The 17,827-nt window shown below is 36.3% G+C and overlaps 2 protein-coding genes across 2 annotated transcripts; both read right to left on the minus strand.

The window, feature by feature from the left end:
- Nucleotides 1-6,760: 6,760 nt before the first annotated feature.
- On the minus strand, nt 6,761-8,280 carry LOC131971240 (type-2 ice-structuring protein-like). Its single transcript, XM_059332567.1, has 6 exons — nt 8,210-8,280; nt 8,054-8,104; nt 7,575-7,640; nt 7,218-7,248; nt 7,018-7,097; nt 6,761-6,904 (listed from the first exon to the last, which is right to left on the minus strand). The coding sequence occupies exons 3-6, from the start codon at nt 7,638-7,640 to the stop codon at nt 6,761-6,763; spliced, it is 321 nt and encodes a 106-aa protein (XP_059188550.1). The 5' UTR covers nt 8,054-8,104; nt 8,210-8,280.
- A 4,048-nt stretch (nt 8,281-12,328) lies between these two features.
- Nucleotides 12,329-14,462, minus strand: LOC131972100 (galactose-specific lectin nattectin-like). Its single transcript, XM_059333862.1, has 7 exons — nt 14,429-14,462; nt 14,032-14,097; nt 13,881-13,899; nt 13,438-13,544; nt 12,972-13,106; nt 12,721-12,832; nt 12,329-12,539 (listed from the first exon to the last, which is right to left on the minus strand). Exons 2-7 carry the CDS (start codon nt 14,095-14,097, stop codon nt 12,469-12,471), a joined length of 510 nt encoding a protein of 169 aa, XP_059189845.1. The 5' UTR covers nt 14,429-14,462; the 3' UTR covers nt 12,329-12,468.
- Nucleotides 14,463-17,827: the final 3,365 nt, after the last annotated feature.

Genomic DNA, 17,827 nt, shown 5'->3' on the forward strand with positions numbered 1-17,827 from the left:
TCTTTTTCTGGCTCCCCTTTCTGTTGTCTCCAAGCTTTATTCTTTCCTGTTTTGTGTCTCTTCTGCTTCTACGCTCTCTACTTGTTCCAACCAATATTTATATTTGTTTATGAATTTAGTGTTCATCCAGTATTGTGGGCTGAACTTTGTCACTATAGACACTGAAGCTGCCTCGTAACCTTTTCACTGCTGCAGGTAATGGCAACTGTTATGGCAACTTAGAAACAGCACTCAGAATTTCAGAGGGTGAAATGAACTGCTTGATTTGTAAAATGTACAGTGCTGCGCCTTTCACCAGCTGATGTTACAAAATGTCAACTATTGTCTCAGTTGCTATTCAGATGGCGTTCTTGACTTTGTTAGCGTTGACACACCAATATTTATTCGCACTAATCCTTATAGGTTCTGGTGTTTTTTCTAGCCTGGTTCCACTTACATTCATACGTCATTCATTCATAAGTGTGTACATTATGGCATTTTGGAGCGAGCATTCAGTGTGTGTTAATCTGAAGGCAGAAGTTGAATTTAAGTAATACAGGCAGTTTTCACCAAGAGGAGGAAAAATCTTGCAAACTTGTTCAATTATCTATTTATAACTTTATTTAAAATAACTTGTCGATTCCAGACAAGTTAATTATATATATATATATATATATATATATATATATATATATATATATATATATTATGGCATGCCGTTCAGGAAATTAATCTTTGAATATATTGAATGAATTCTTGAATATATGGAATGAACCTTGAATATATATAATGAATTCTTGAATATATGGAATGAAACTTTGAATATATTGAATGAATTCTTGAATATATGGAATGAACCTTGAATATATGGAATGAACCTTGAATATATGGAATGAAACTTTGAATATATTGAATAAACCTTGAATATATGGAATGAAACTTTGAATATATTGAATGAATTCTCGAATATATGGAATGAACCTTGAATATATATAATGAAACTTGACTGACGTCATCAAGGCACTGCCATCTTGTATTTTGCTGCCGCAATAAGTGAGCATGAGTCAGTCTGGGAACCTTGTGGCAGCAACACTGACCAATGAGGACATTATCAACTTATTGTCAAGTGCTTGTATGGGCCACAATCCTACCGATAGTACCCGTGCCCAATACAGTTCTCCTGACGAAGAAGTTTGCTCCCTTTTTAATCTTTTTAATTAGTTCCTCACTCATTAATATGACGGCGGACAGACGGGAAAATAAAAGTCCCGTCAAAATAAAAGTAGCGTGCTAACTTATTATCAAGCACAATAAAGAAAAGAAAAAAACAGTTATCATCATGCACTAGTATAGGCCAGTGGTTTTCAAAGTGGGGGCCGCGGCCCCCTGGGGGGCCGCCAGGGGGCGCTAGGGGGGCCTCAGAAAATTGGAGGGAAGATGAGAAAAAAAAAAAAAAAAATATTTTTTATTTTTTTATTTTATTTTTTTAATAACCATTTGTCCTGAACCGTACAATACGTAAACTGCCGTAATCGTCGGATTCTCAAGTTCAGCTGCAAATTCGGCATGACGACATCATAATCTGTGTAGACCGTTGTTATCAAGCTGCTCTGCTCCTCAAGCTAGCGTGTAGCTAGCTAGCGCAAAATGGACAGGTTTTTGATAACAAAAAGACCAAAGGAGAAGACCAACAGCCCTGCCGTGGAGGACTTGTTTTTTTGTAGCATTGTCGGTGGGTTTGGGGGTCCCCGGCCAGAAGCTAATGCTATTTGGGGGGCCTTGGCATGGAAAAGTTTGGGAACCCCTGGTATAGGCTACTGTTCTCTTTCTACACCCAGGCATGGTTCACATTTATTTTAGTCAGTCAGTTTTGTCATACATAATTATTATTGATTAATTATAATCATAACTAATGCCATGGAAGCTATCGCTATGAAAGAGTTTGTTTACTTAACTTTTTTTTTTATCAATATAAATGAAGTAGGACATCAAAAGATTCCCTTTGATTAGATAGGCTAAAGCACACTCAGAACATTGTCATATCATTTAATTACAGCAATAGGCGGCGGGTGAGCCTGACGTTTGGGAAGCCTATCTGACCACATATTATACAGAGCAACGGGTCGCCGGTGCTGCTGATCGCTTCTGAAGTACTTTTACGTTGTTTATCTAATCACCATGGCAACGCGTTGTCACTAGCACAATGTGCATTCACACACTAAAATAATAATAGCCTAATTATGTAACACGTTCTCCCAAAGAACCAGCTCTTATAGTTTCACTTGATTAAAATAAACTTCCACTTGAATTACGTTCCCTGCCTAAATAAAGAGCATCTATAAAGTCACAAGCAGAGGTCCCCATCACGCACAGTCAAAACTGACACGGCTTCAAATCATAATAATAGTGTTACTGTTAATATTAATTGAAAATGAGAATTTGTGAAGTTATCGCTTCAGTGCTGATGTTTAGCCACAGGCTGGCGCAGTTATTACATAAAAAGTTGATCGGAGGAGACTCAACCAGGCTCTGTGTTCATGTTCTGGCTCAACAAAACCTTTTGCCCCGGTCGGAGTTAACTGGTCTTATTGTCCGGTTATTGTCCGGCTCTGAGCTTTGTGCTCTGTACACCTTCTCATCAAAGGAGCTGCGATCGCGAGCAAGCTTCCCCCATATTCCAGGGATTTATTATGATGCAGCTGCTGCGTTGCCATGGTGATGAGATAAACAACGTAAAAGTACTTCAGAAGCGTTCAGCATCACCGGCGACCCGTTGCTCTGTTTAACGTGGTCAGATAGCTTTCCCAAACGTCAGGCTCACCCGCCGCCTATTGCTGTAATTAAATGATATGACAATGTTCTGAGTGTGCTTTAGCCTATCTAATCAAAGGGGATCTTTTGATGTCCTACTTCATTTATATTGAAAAAAAAGTTAAGTAAACAAACTCTTTCATAGCGATAGCTTCCATGGCATTAGTTATGATTATTAATAATCAATAATAATTATGTATGACTAAACTGACTAAAATAAATGTGAACCATGCCTGGGTGTAGAAAGAGAATAGCCTATACTAGTGCATGATGATAAGTGTTTTTTTTCTTTTCTTTATTGTGCTTGATAATAAGTTAGCACGCTACTTTTATTTTGACGGGACTTTTATTTTCCTGTCTGTCCGCCGTCATATTAATGAGTGAGGAACTAATTAAAAAGATTAAAAAGGGAGCGAACTTCTTCGTCAGGAGAACTGTATTGGGCACGGGTACTATCGGGAGGATTGTGGCCCATACAAGCACTTGACAATAAGTTGATAATGTCCTCATTGGTCAGTGTTGCTGCCACAAGGTTCCCAGACTGACTCATGCTCACTTATTGCGGCAGCAAAATACAAGATGGCAGTGCCTTGATGACGTCAGTCAAGTTTCATTATATATATTCAAGGTTCATTCCATATATTCGAGAATTCATTCAATATATTCAAAGTTTCATTCCATATATTCAAGGTTCATTCAATATATTCAAAGTTTCATTCCATATATTCAAGGTTCATTCCATATATTCCATAAGTTTCATTCCATATATTCAAGAATTCATTCAATATATTCAAAGTTTCATTCCATATATTCAGGAATTCATTCAATATATTCAAAGATTAACTTCCTGAACGGCATGCCATATTATATATATGTATATATATATATATATATATATATATATATATATATATATGTGTGTGTGTGTGTATATATATATATATATATATATATATGTGTGTGTGTATATATATATATATATATAATTAATTTACAGATTTCAACTTCTATTTTATGGTTAATAGTTGATAAAAATGGTAGTAGTTTGCTTTTTTTATGGCATTTGAAATTAATGTGAAAAAAACAAGTAGGAATTGTAAAATAATGGAATAAATCTAAGCAATATAACTTTTTATTTATCTTTATTTTTTTCATTCCATACCATGGAGACGTCCAGTCTCAGATACCACAGAGAGACTCCTCCCCCTCTCTCCTTGTATTACTACTCCTCATGCACACTTTACTTGTTGTCAGCCTTTATTATCCCCATGTGAGCTTAGACACAGTTACACTGTGTGAGATTGTTCACTTTAAGTTTAAAACATAGTACAGCTTAGGTTTAATTGGCGACTCTAAATTGCCCATAGGAGTGTATGAGAGGGTGAATGGTTGTCTGTCTCTATGTGTCAGCCTTGTGATAGTCTGGAGACCTGTCCAGGGTTTACCCCGCCTCTCGCCCAATGTCAGCTGGGATCGGCTCCAGCCCCCTGAGACCCGAGTGCGTTTAAGCGGTTAAGGATAATTAATGAACGACTATACGTGTTTGCTGCAAGAGGTTTTACAATTGTTTCGATTTGTTTTTAACATTTTTCCATTAAATTTAAAGTTTTACTGTAAGAACAGTTTCCTTAATTTCTATATTATTTTGTTTTTACATAGAATTCACTGTAATTTAACACTCAAGACCATTAAGCAATTGAATAATATTGTAAAAAAAAAAAAAAAAAGGAAAGGAAAAAAACCTTTAATGTCCCATTGTATTAATTTACAGATTTCAACTTCCATTTATGGTTAATATTTGTTTTTGTTTTTAAAAAGGCTGCTTTTAGAAAAATGGCATTTGCACTTAATGCAGAGAAAAAACAAGAAGAAAATTCTTCGTTCCATCTTATTTCCTTCACCCCAAAGTGACCAAACACACAAGGACATTATTATTTCTTGATTAAGATGTCAAATAATAGTTATTTACTTGTATTCCTGAACAGAAAAATCAGTTTTAGTGGTTCAATGTTCTGCTTGATTAATTTCTGACTTCTCAGAGAAGCCCAGTGAGCCGGATCAAATCTGGCTATAAAATGGTGAATTCACGTTGTTGTTTGACAAATAAATAACAATAACGTTTTAGTGTTAAACAAGCTTTCTCATTTTTAGAGGTGGTTTTTAATCTTTATAAAGTTATTAATAGCTGATGTATGGCTCTTGTTTAAATTTACAGATGATCAATACCAGGAGCTAAAATCACTTTGGTATTAGAGATCCACAGTGGTTTTTTTTAGTGGCTATTGGCTATTTGATGATTATTGAATATTTTACTGCTGTCAATACAATTGTTAATGCACATCTATTGTGAAATTTAAAAAAACATCTCTTGTGTGTATATCTCTTTCTCTTTATATCTGTGTCTAAATCAGTAAACAATAACAAGTTAATTTTACTAAGCAGCAAATTAGCCAAACATATATTGTGCATCTCCATTAATGGACTCCCGTGTTAACACTCATGACAAGTGTTCTGTTTTGACATTTTGAGCCTTTATTTACCTGAGCTGCAGTTGGAGGTAAAGGTCATTAAAAAATGGTTTTGGGGACTGATTGTTTACTTCTCATGCGTTGCATTACAGTTCTGATGAAATATCTGAGTCTACATGTCTGTCTGTCTGTCTGTCTGTCTGTCAAACAGGTAGAATATCTTGGGATTTCATATCAAAGACACACACGCTTTATGCTTTAATATTTATTTTGCTGTAGATTGCTTTCACATTGATTGTTAATTAATTAATTGTTAATATATGACAGTAAATGAAAAAAAAATCATAAGAACAGTTTTTTCCCCCTCATACATTTCTTTCAGCCCCTTTAATGATTATTATTATTATTAATTATTATTAATTATCAGGAGAGTGATATTGGTATTTATTCAGTTGGAAGGATTAAATTACAAAGTGAATCATTAGATTAAGTTCGCTACTATCAGTGTATCATCAAAGAGAAAGTAACGTCATCATAGTTGAAGTGGTCTCGGTATGGTTCATCTGACAGATGGTGGGAGGCATCAGATTCTCCTGGCACAAACGAAAGGCCTCTTGTCTCCACAACCCTCGTCATTCCAAAGCTGTCCTGTAAGAAGAAAAGATAAGAGTGCATTAAAGAGTCAATAATGTGATTTTTATTCTTCAGGAAAATCAAAACAAGCATATGAACGGTAATAGAAATACAACACACATATCAGCAAGTTTTTTTCAAGTATTTGTGTTTATTCTAGATTTAAAATAGCATCAAGAAGTCAAGAAATAACATTTATACTTCTGAAGTTTATCTCGGTGCAGTCTTCATTTCTTCTATTGTTCGGCTCCCCATGAGCCCAGAATGTGAAGTCGACTCTTGATCCATCAGTCCACTGCCACCACCCCTCCTGGGAGAGAAACCTGATTTCTCATAAATTCCTTTCATTATTTGAAAACGCATTATTGGCTCTAATGAGTGGGTACAAGTCCAGCTGGTCAGTATCTAACTATTTTTATACATCGCTGGAGCTTCTCTTCGTCTTTGGAGGTTGGGAGAGAACCCACTCTGACACGTGGAGAACATGCTGACTCCACACAGAGGCTCTTGCTGTAAGGTGAAAGTGCTAACCACTATACCACTGTGTAGTCTGAATGATGTATTACATGTATACTGTACATTCTATTTATTATATACCACAGTACTATTTACTATGATGTACACCGTGGCTTTAAATCAAACTAGCACTGTAACAGTTTACTGTATTTATATGCTGTTAATTCATGCATCAAAACTTCATCAACAGTAACTTCATTAAGTGATAAAAGCGTCCAGTTGAGCTATCTTAGTTTCCACTTGTGGAAATTTGGACATTTTTGTAAAAATGAGTAATCTTGAGCAGCTAAGGTGATGTAAGTTGGTGAGTGCATATGTATGTTCTTCATAGCAAGTAGTTACTCATCATTGATTTACAAGGTTGGTTTACAGTTTCTTACCAATATTAAGTCATGCAACCCAATCCAGGAACGTCCACCAGCCAGACTGCTAACAAACTGCTGTTCACCGTAGCTGTGGATTGAGGCCAGGTGTCCACCATGATCAATGCAGTGGCGCTGATGGGGGAGACCGAGGTACAAAATCAATATGAATAATGAAATGTAGTAGGAGACTAACAAACATGATCATGAATAACCTGCAGGTCAAGAAACAGTTATTAACTAGTTACCTCTGCCTCATCCATTTTAGCTGCAAAGCCCACACGAAGGAAACATCGAGCGCCATAACGTCTCCAACCCCCATGACAGCCTGGGACACAGTTGTTTTGTGAGACAGATTATGGCAATATCATGTTTCTTTTTTTGTCTGATAAGACCCCAAATTGTGATGGTGTATCTAAGCATGAATATAAAAATCTCCACTACCAACCTGCGCTGCGTTTTTCCACGTTTGTAGACCACTGTGAACATAAAAGAAAACATTCATGAAATCAGCATGAGCTTTTCACTCTTTATCATTTTAGCATGCATTATCTTAATCTTAATTGAAAGTGACGATACCATTGTTGGTATCGTGTGGAGTTTTTTTTGTCAAATTTACCACTCTACTACTCTCATTGATCATCCACATGTTTTTATATAACATTTCTTGTCATGTCTAAAACACACATTGTTATTTCTCTTTAGCAATCTAAACAGACCAGTAGGCTAACAATGTGACATATAGGACAGACTAGTGTCCTGCTAGTTTTAAGCAACATCTTATAGAACTGAAAGTTCTTCTTACGGTTTCTGAAATCAACAGTCCACTGATCAAACAGAGGCAGAAAGCCAAGTGAAAACGTGATTTCATCTGTGGGAAAGCATTAAACAGGATATATTAATGTGTGCTTGTAGTTAATTAAGTATATTCTGTTATTTATTCTGTTACACTGTAAGTTGCTCTGATTAAGAGTTAAAATGTTTAAAAGGCAACATTTATGTCTGGCATTAATATACGGTATGAGCAAAAGTTTTAGGCAGGTGTGAATATATAATTTTTTTTACCAATTAACAAAATGTAAATCAAATCAATATTTGGTGTGACCGCCTTCAAACCAGCATCAATTCTTCTCAGCATTGTTTTTCCACCTGCCTCCACTTAACTTTTGCACAGTACTGTATATTTAATAAACAACAAGAGTCCACTGGAACATAGGCTAAATATTACGTCTAGATAAAGAAGCATAACAAATATTTGACAGTAGTCTTTCTATGAAATATTACCTTTGCCTTAGCAATGCCTGATGCGGAGAGGATGAGTGAACTGGAGTTTGTCTGTGAAAAATCATTAATTATACATAGACAAGCAGATGATTAAAATACCTGTGAATGATGTATACCTTTAAAACTAGAATAGTTAGGAAACCTCTGAAGTATTACCTTTTGAAGTGTTGAGAGGCAGAGCAGTTGAAGAGACAATAGACAGAGACCAGTCAGCCTTTATATATCTTCTCATTTTCTCATTTTTGGCTCTGGAACCTGAATATGCCGTCAGCATCTCAGAGAACATGGGGCCTCCCTACATGGATTAAACATTAAGCAAGTTGAGTTTTTTAAGTTCAGTTTCCCCATTCTTCGTTTCGTGTCAATAGGAAGGTGACAGATCTAATCAGACTAATCTAATCTAATCAGTGTGGCAAATGGTACTTAACATGACATGTGAGTGTGTTAACAGTGTTAATAGTTCCTTGTTTTTACACTCTGAAACTAAACTGGTTTAGCACCGAGAGAAAGAGTGGTACAGGTCCAGTGTGGCATCTACGCACCATAGAACTTGTGAGCTTAACCCCAGGCCTTACTGTCCTTTTCTTTCCTTGGATTGCTTTTTGTTGCTCTCCTCCAACTTAAGGGATGCTTAAGTTGCTGTTATTTGTGTTCTCTTGCTGTTTCTCCTCTCCTCGTTCTTTCCTGTTTTGTGTCTCCTCTGCTTCTCCTCTCTCTACTTGTTCCAACCCATATTTACATTTATTAACCTGGCCCTCCCCAGGTCAGACTTTGAAAAGAGCATCCAATTGGTGAGGTTTATATAACTTAGTGAATTTTATGAATTTAGTGTTCAATCCAGTATTGTGGGCTGAATCCATGTTCACGACATCACTGACCTTGTCACCATAGACGCTAAAGCTGCCTCGTAACCTTTTCACTGCTGCAGGTAATGGCAACTGTTACTTAGAAACAGCACTCAGAATTTCAGAGGGTGAAATGAACTGCTTGATTTGTAAAATGTACAGTGCTGCGCCTTTCACCAGCTGATGTTACAAAATGTTAACTATTGTCTCAGTTGCTATTCAGATGGCGTTCTTGACTTTGTTAACGTTGACACACCAATGTTAATTCGCACTAATCCTTATGGGTTCTGGTGTTTTTTCTAGCCTGGTTCCACTGACATTCATACATCATTCATTCATAAGTGTGTACATTATGGCATTTTGGAGTGAGCATGCAGTGTGTGTTATCCTGAAGGCAGAAGTTGGTCCTTCTGATGTAGAGCAGCAGCTTTGAGAGGAAAACTTTCCTCACTATAAACAAAAAATTCATTTGAGAACAAAATTGTTAAAAAAATGTATTAAAATGTTTTTTATTGCTTTCTGCAAATAATTGTGGGTTAAATGTTGGTTGATCATTACAAGACATTGCTGTGAATTTGTGAAACTATTTAAGTTCAGAAATTTAGGCCTTGGTTGTGTGCTTTCTTCCATACGCAACTTTATTTGATTAATTTATGTATTCGAAAAAAATGTTCAAGGCTTTGTTTTGTCATTGAATAAGAAGGACATAAGATAAGATGGGACATTTTTCTTTTACAGCCTGAACAAGGAAACACAGTGATGGGGAAGTGTTCCGCATTTTTTGATGAGTGTTTTTTTTTTAAAAACAACCTTATTTCTGTGGGAAAGTACGACTGATAACATCCGCCTTAAGAGGAATTCCAAACATGCAAACTTTAGCTGCTTGTTTTTGTTTCCTAGGCTGTCATGGAGTCAGATTCTAGCTATCATCTTGAATGCATGTGCATATTGTTGCAGCTAAACTAATTGTGAACTATCAGTATTTTCTGAGTTGTCCCAAAAATTAGTAATATATATATAGATATATACAGTGCTTAACAAATGTATTAGACCAAGCTAAAAAATCAAGCTCTGGGTCTGAGTAAACAGGGCTCCAGAGTGCGACCAAAATTTTTAAGAGTGCAACTAATCATTTTTCTAGGTCGCACTTGAACACATGAAGCTGCCCGGCCGAAAAACATAAATTTATTTTGCAAGCACATGACCAAACTCAACATTCTACTAATGATAATAAGTGTTTTCTCTGTTTAGCATACAGCTGCACATGAAAAACAAGCTACATTCTGTATTCATACTGTGTTCTGTTCAGGGAATGCATTTATATTATATTATTTATTTATTTATTTTTATTATTTTTATTTTTTTAACTTTAATAATATCCCTAAAAATATTTTCAAACATATTTTCCAACGTGCATGCCCCCCTGGGAGAAAATTTTGTACATTTTTAAATAAAATGCATCGATCTTGTGCACGTTGACAGCTCCCTAATATAATGGTAGGGGGAACACTGCTCACAACATTGGTAAAGGAGACTTCCCTCCTGCCACAAGGAAACAAACTGCTAACTGTTAACTGCATGATTCATGACAACATTGTATATTACTTAGCGGAGGAAAAGAAACTAAATAGGATTTCAGGGTAGTGAAGCAAAAAGGAAAGAACCCACTGGCCATTCCCTGTTTGACAGGCAGATTGGTGAAATTTGTCTGTTTAACTGACTTATGCTGGGTTTACACCAAACGATTTTCACAGTCCCAGACTAAAAACTGAAAGTCTTTAGTAAATCTAGGAGTCTTACTGGAGTCACAGCGCGCTCCCGTCATCCCGATCGTTAAGTGTAAGGTAGTAATCGGCGCTGTTTCTTATCAGTCTTTTCCTAATCTTGGGTTTGCGATCATATCAAACGTGTTTGATATTATCGCAAGTCGCAGTGACGTAACACAATCAACAACCAATAGATGAGCGGGTCCAGACCGGCAGAAAAACCACTTCGACAGGAAAAAGTAACATCACAATAATGTCAGAAAACTCAATCCTAAATACAAATATAGAGATGTATTATATTTATGGCCACAAGCGGGATTTTGGGGGCGCTGTTTCTTAGTAAAAAGAACAGTAAGCAGACCCAGTTAAAATGTATAAATAAATGTATACATAAATAAGTAATAAATAATTGATGATGAATGTGTGATTAACTAAATGAAAGTTGATAGAGCTGATAAGTATAATTATTCAATTAAACAAATAATTAAATAGGACATAAATGTATATCATGAATTCTTTTCTACAGTTTCCTTTCCTTTATTCTTCCTTATATCTATTTTACTTTTTTAATTTTAACTTTTCATGTCAGAAAAACAGAAACCCCTTTTCAGCTTTGTGAGGGGCATTTTGTGGCGTCTTCTTTTCTTTTTCTTTTTTCAACACAAACCACTGCACACACAAATATTGCATGGTAAAAAAAAAAAAAGCTAAAGAAAATCTAGTTGTAGTCTTGTAAATAGTGATCCTGCAAGATTCACAGTCTTTGTAGAATCTCAGTCTGAGCCTAGGCTGGGACTAAAAACTCTAAACACTTGTCTTTAGATGTGAGCAGGTGTGAGCTGATAGTCTTGCAGGAGTCTTTCCAAATCTTTTCAAAGTCTTCTGGTGTATAGGTAGCATTAGTGGTTGAATGTAAGGGAAACACGGGAAAGGATATTATGTTATTTTTGCTTTTGGATTTGTTTCAGAATGTGAACACAATTACTTACAATGGTTGGACGTTACTTAAGCAGAATTCTTCTTCTGAGGTTTAATTATATTTTACACACAATGTAATAGCATAGAAAGATATCTCAACAATGTCAAATATTATGATTATAGGGCAATTCTCTTATATGGATTCGTTATTTCACTTTCATTAGATTCATTTTCATTAAGCTCTGCATTTTTAAAAAGCCATAAAGCCACTGCTTTATGCAGATTTCTTAACTGCTACAGAACTCATTACCACATCTTTCCCCAAACTTGTTGCTTCGTTGCTCAGTCAAAATCAATCATGTGGTGAAAAGAAAAACATTTTATGTGATTCTTTTCATGGCAGTAAAGCTGGCACATATATTATTTCCACTTGTGTTTTACTGGAATGTGGACTAGGTGTGTGTTAATATGGGGAGGATTTATGTCAAGAGGAAAACTGTCCCTGTGTGGTTACGTAATGATCTAGCAGTGAGATTCAAATTCTTGATGATAGATGATTTAGTGGACAATAGAGATGAGATGTCTACACTGTAAAAAGGGGAACATGCTTGTGTGTAATGTTCATACTTGCTTAACTGCTTTTCAATTTTACAGCTAATCGTATGTTTGTCAGCATAAATATACCCACATGTCAGCCAATGATACATACATAAATAAAGAGGTGAGGCAGATTGCTGAACAGGATTTATGTTTATTGATTATATTGAAATTAAATCTGAACTGTCAATAGATCTTCTAGCAGAGATGTTGTCGAGGCTCGACATCCTGGTAGAAGTGACATCATCAGTAGGAATATGCCACCAACTTAGCAGATGAACCAATCATTTTACCACATGTCTCTGGCACAGACAAATGATTTCTTCTTGTCACAGCCCGCATCATTGACATAGTCTTTTCCTGTAGGTAGGGATTAAAAAAGAAGAAGAAACAATAGTGTGTCAGAAGTTAAAGTCCTCACATTGACATTGTTTTTCCTTTCTGAATTAACTAACTAAAAGTTTCCAGCAGTTTCCAAAACTATTTGAATCCCTTGCTTCAAATATAAGTATAAAACTTTTTTTTTTTTTTTTAAACGTACCCATGAAGTTCATCTCCATGCAGTGTTCTTTTCCAGCCCAGTTATTGGGCTCCACAGCTGACCAGGCTTTGTATTCAAACTTGGAACCATCACTCCACAGCCACACACCCTCCTAAAAGGAGTTTTTGTGTTAGTTTTTTTTTACAAAGCCTTTATCTTAATTCATAAAAAATTGGTTCAATTTATGTCAGTTGTGTGGAATTGTGTTTCCCCTTTTCAAAAATTGCTTTTAGCCAAAAAGGTCCACTCACCTGTGTTGCATCATAGGCTCCAACCCAAGTGTTTGTTTTTGTGCCAGTCATTCTCGTGATCGTCTCCATGAGGAAGTCATGCACTTCATCGCTGTGGAGGGAAGCCAGGTTTCCACCCATAGTAGTGCAGAAACGCTGATGATGGAGACAGAATAAGTGAGGAAGAATAATACAGAGGAAATTAGTTAGATGAGGATGGAGAGCAAAAAGGCCAGGAAGGGTTTACTTACCATTGGCACTTACTATACATTTATATATTTCAATGATTTAAGTCCACACAAAATCATGTGTATTAAAGACCAAAACAGTTGTAGTTTCAGAAATTTAATGTGAGCATTGCAGGTATTTGAACAGGTTTTAATTCTTAATGATATAAAGACTTACTTTTGAGAACATCGGCTATTGAGTGATTGCAGTTGGTTTAGAGCATAGTGTCAGATATAGCTGGGATTGTTTAAAAACGTACCTCTGCCTCACCCCAGGTTTTAGGATTAAAGTGGAACATGTAGCACTTTTGGCCAAACTGAGTCCAACCTTCAGGGCAGGATTTGCAGCAGTCATCTTGAGCATCATCTAGATGATTAGAAGCATGCATAAAGCCTCCAATGGTCCAAAGCAATGCTCTAGAGTGTGATTGTTTTATACCCATTTCTACCCTTTCAACTCATGAGGAAATTGGATTCATCATTATAAGAACACAGGCATAAACAATTTAGCAGTTTAAGAACACTTTTACAAAATGTGGCATGCTTTCTCAAGAAGGAAGCGTGTTGTTCCTCAGCACAATCTCTAAGGGCAGCCTAACAAATAGAACTGTTGAGCCACAAGCAATCTTCAGAACATGAAATGCAGTCACAGCGTGCCAGTTGCAGTGTTTCACCTCCACCAATTTGACCAAAAATTACCAACCTGAGTTTTCATCTTGTGCCTGTGGAGATAGATTATTTTTAGTATTGACCTCATCTTGTATTTGTCTCTTGTAAATTTAAAAATTATTTATTTTTGTTTACTTTTCGATGTAACACTGAAGAAAATATGTTTTAGTGTGCCTGTTACTTACATTTCCTTCAATCCACAATCCACTGGTCAAACAGAGGACCACAATGAAATAAAGGCTTGAAGCCATCTGTGTAAACACACAGTATATTATTAAAATAATGCACCACAGATGAGTTTATACATCGCCTGAATGTAAAATGAAGTTTCCTACTTAAAACGGCAATCAAAAAAATTCTGATTAGATTGATTTGAAAATTTCACTTTCAATGAAAAGGGTATTTTCCCCTGTAGTTAAAACTTATGACAGAATTTACAGATGAAATCTATTTTCTTACAGAAACAAAGCATTGTTAATAACTTGTCATGAAAATTAGATTTTCAGTTTAAGTGAATACAAAAAAATATTTTCTGAAGCTATGAAGAAAAACAGCTGATGCTCTGATGAATGAGAGCCTTACCTTGTTCTGATGATCAGGTGAGGTTGCACTTGCAGCAGAAGCAGGTAGCAGGGTGACTGTGAGAGGGAAACCCACAGTTTATATACCCTCGCTGGGTGTTTTGACGCAGACACCTGCAACGTGTCTTTCTTTGATCACAGCATACTGTTTAATTATCATTATTAATAATGAGTGATCTATTAGCTCAGACCTGAGGAAAAACCAGAATGTTCTTTAAACAAAGTTATAAAATATTGATTCTCTGCCTCAAGGTATCAGCTACAGCATGTGCATGGATGTTTGCTGTAGACAAACAATATTATCATTTATATATATTATGTATTCATTTTTTAAAATGTCTTCTGCGTTTTTGCAATAACGAGATCACGCAAGGATCACAAAATAGCACATCCATCTTGCCAGGCTCGAAGTTACGTGTTTCAGTCACACAACTTTTCCGAACAGTTTCTAGTAACAGCTACTCTGATGCTTCTGGCAACGCCAGGGATGTTTTTCTGTCGTAGTTATCACAAATGGAATGACTGATAATCACAGTTTCACAAGCTCTCCTTTCAACTTTATTATTTACGCTTTAAAACACTGGAGCAATGCAGCAATGGACTTTAAATAGCTAAACTGACTTATAGTTCTCATTTCAAACATTATAATTCAGAACTGAGAGTTAGTCACCTTTGCCAGTCTTCTTACAGAGTGGATAAACATTCATTTCACAGCATAGTTTTGATGGGCCATTTTATTTTATTTATTTTATATTTTCAAAGTTGCTAAGAGTTATCCAAATGCAAAAAAACAACAACACACAGCACCAATCACGAGGGTTGGCAAGGACCCTATTGGAATTGAATTATAATTATTGCGGCAAAATAAATTAGCTTTTTGGAGGCTTTCTCATTCTCACACACTTTAAAATTTAGACATTTAAAGGAACACTCCACCGTTTTTTCATATTAAAACATGTTATTCGGTCAAGTAAGACGAGTTGATACCGACCTCTTGCGTCTCAATGCGTGCACTCAATCGCCCTGGCGCGCGGCGCCACTTGGCTAGCACTTAGCTTAGCCCAGTTCATTCATTAGGATCCAAACAGATGGACAGTTAGAAGCGACCAAACTCCTCCACGTTTTCCGTATTTAAATACAGCTACACGAGTAGTTAAACGACCAAGTATGGCGACACAAAATAAAACGTGGCGCTTTTCTAAGCGGATAAAAAGGATAACTATAATGTATGGCGGAATAGCACTTGGGAGCACTTCGACTCGGCGCAGTAATATCATCACTCCTGAAAAATCTTCTCCCCCTCCCTCTCTTTGTGGTGAGTTGGAATTCTGTGAAACATGACGGCACTATATACCTTCTGCTTGTTATCGCAACCCTTTACGATGCACGTTATAACCATGATTGTTCACAAATATCTTCCTACAACCTGATACTTCGTCAGCTCTGCTCGAACTACTACTACTGTTGACGGAAGTGAGAGGGAGCGTAAGTGAGAGGGAGAGGGAGAGGGAGGGGGAGAAGATTTTTCAGGAGTGATGATATTACTGCGCCGAGTCGAAGTGCTCCCAAGTGCTATTCCGCCATACATTATAGTTATCCTTTTTATCCGCTTAGAAAAGCGACACGTTTTATTTTGTGTCGCCATACTTGGTCGTTTAACTACTCGTGTAGCTGTATTTAAATAGGGAAAACGTGGAGGAGTTTGGTCGCTTCTAACTGTCCATCTGTTTGGATGGCCCCAATTGGGGTCGCGAGATGATTTCTGGGGGTCGACAAATCATTTTGGAAGTCAGCTCTGTCTCCACTGTGTAAAAGTGTTCATGTGTCAATGTGTTTTAGTTCTTTGGTCATTTAATGTCTTTTTTGGTCATTTTGTGTCTTTTCTGGCCATTTTGTGTCTTTTTTGGTCATTTTGTGTCTTTTCTGGTCATTTTGTGTCTTATTTTGATAATTTTCTGGTCAATTTGTGGTTTTTTTGTTCATTTTGTTTGCTTTTTGTGGTCAATTTGTGTCTTTTTTTTGTCATTTTCTGTCTTTTTTGGTCATTTTGTGTCTTATTTTTATCATTTTGTGGTCAATTTGTGTCTTTTTTGGTCATTTTGTTTCTTTTTGGCTCATTTTGTGCTTCATTATTTGTCCAAAATTTGTTATATCAACTGAGCTTGTATGATCTGAACTGTGCGTGTGAGATTCTGTTCAGTGAGCGGGGGTCGCGGACAACATGCATGTCAAATTGGGGGTCGCGACTCGAAAAGGTTGAGAACTACTGCTTTAAAGAACTCCTCTTAGACCTTAAGTTTCAGTTTTTTTATAAAGTAAAGTAAAGTAAAGTATGTGGGCATGGCATGGCTGTGAAATGTGGTGTTTCGCCATAAAAAGGAAGTTGTTATTACTTGAGCAAAAATGATCCAATCTGTACCCAATTTCTCATGTGTGATCAGAGTCCAGCCCTGAACATATCCAAATGTCAATATTGACACATAGTTAAGGCGTCCCCTGATGGCACCAGGAAGTAGTAGTTTTACTCTGTGATGTCCTGCTCTAAGGTGCAGTTTTTAACTTAGCCCCCTCAGTAGGTTTAAGTTAGAGAAACAATATTTGGGAGGCAGATGTAACATTCTGAGACGCACCAAAAAGCCTCTTGGACCCATACCGTAAAAACAACAGGAAGTTAGCCATTGTTAATTGAATTAGCAATTTTTGGGTGTCTAGGACCATTTCCAGGCGCCATTTTTTAACAAACTCCTCCTAGAGATTTAACCCAATCAACTTCAAATTTGGTCAGTACCATCTTAAGACCTTTGTGATTAAGAGTTGTTTACAGTTATGTTCGTTATTAACTCCTCCCCCCTGCCCTCCACCCCGTAGAAGAGCTATGAAGATGATATGCTATGGTTAAAACACACCAATAGCAATGTTATTTCATCAATTAAAATAAAAGAAGGCTTGATTAAGCAGAAAAAAACGTAGGGTGAGACAGGCAATAAGGTGAGACAGCTGTGTCCTAAGGTTATGGATAACTCTTTTTTTTTATATACGATTAAATTATGATTAGTTATAGTTAGCTACTTGTATTTGATCACCGATATTCAACATACATCATTTTTCTTATTTTCTTTCCCCCCCCTCACCTATCCCCACCATGCTGTCAAATAATGAAAATAAACTCGTGAGTGAGAAGCACACCTCAAATGTTATATGAACAAAGTTACAGGCATGAAAATATATACAAGGTTAAAATAACACTGCAATACAAAATAAATAAAGATAAACTAAAATAAATTAAATAAAAATAAAAAGCAAATAAAAAATAAATCAATAAGAGAAAAAGTGGACATCAAGACAGTACAAATAGGCTATTTGCCTTCTTTTAATTTTTAATCTTGTGGGAGGGCTGTAA

Source organism: Centropristis striata, chromosome 5 (assembly GCF_030273125.1).
Source record: "Centropristis striata isolate RG_2023a ecotype Rhode Island chromosome 5, C.striata_1.0, whole genome shotgun sequence".
Classification (NCBI taxonomy): Eukaryota; Metazoa; Chordata; class Actinopteri; order Perciformes; family Serranidae; genus Centropristis; species Centropristis striata.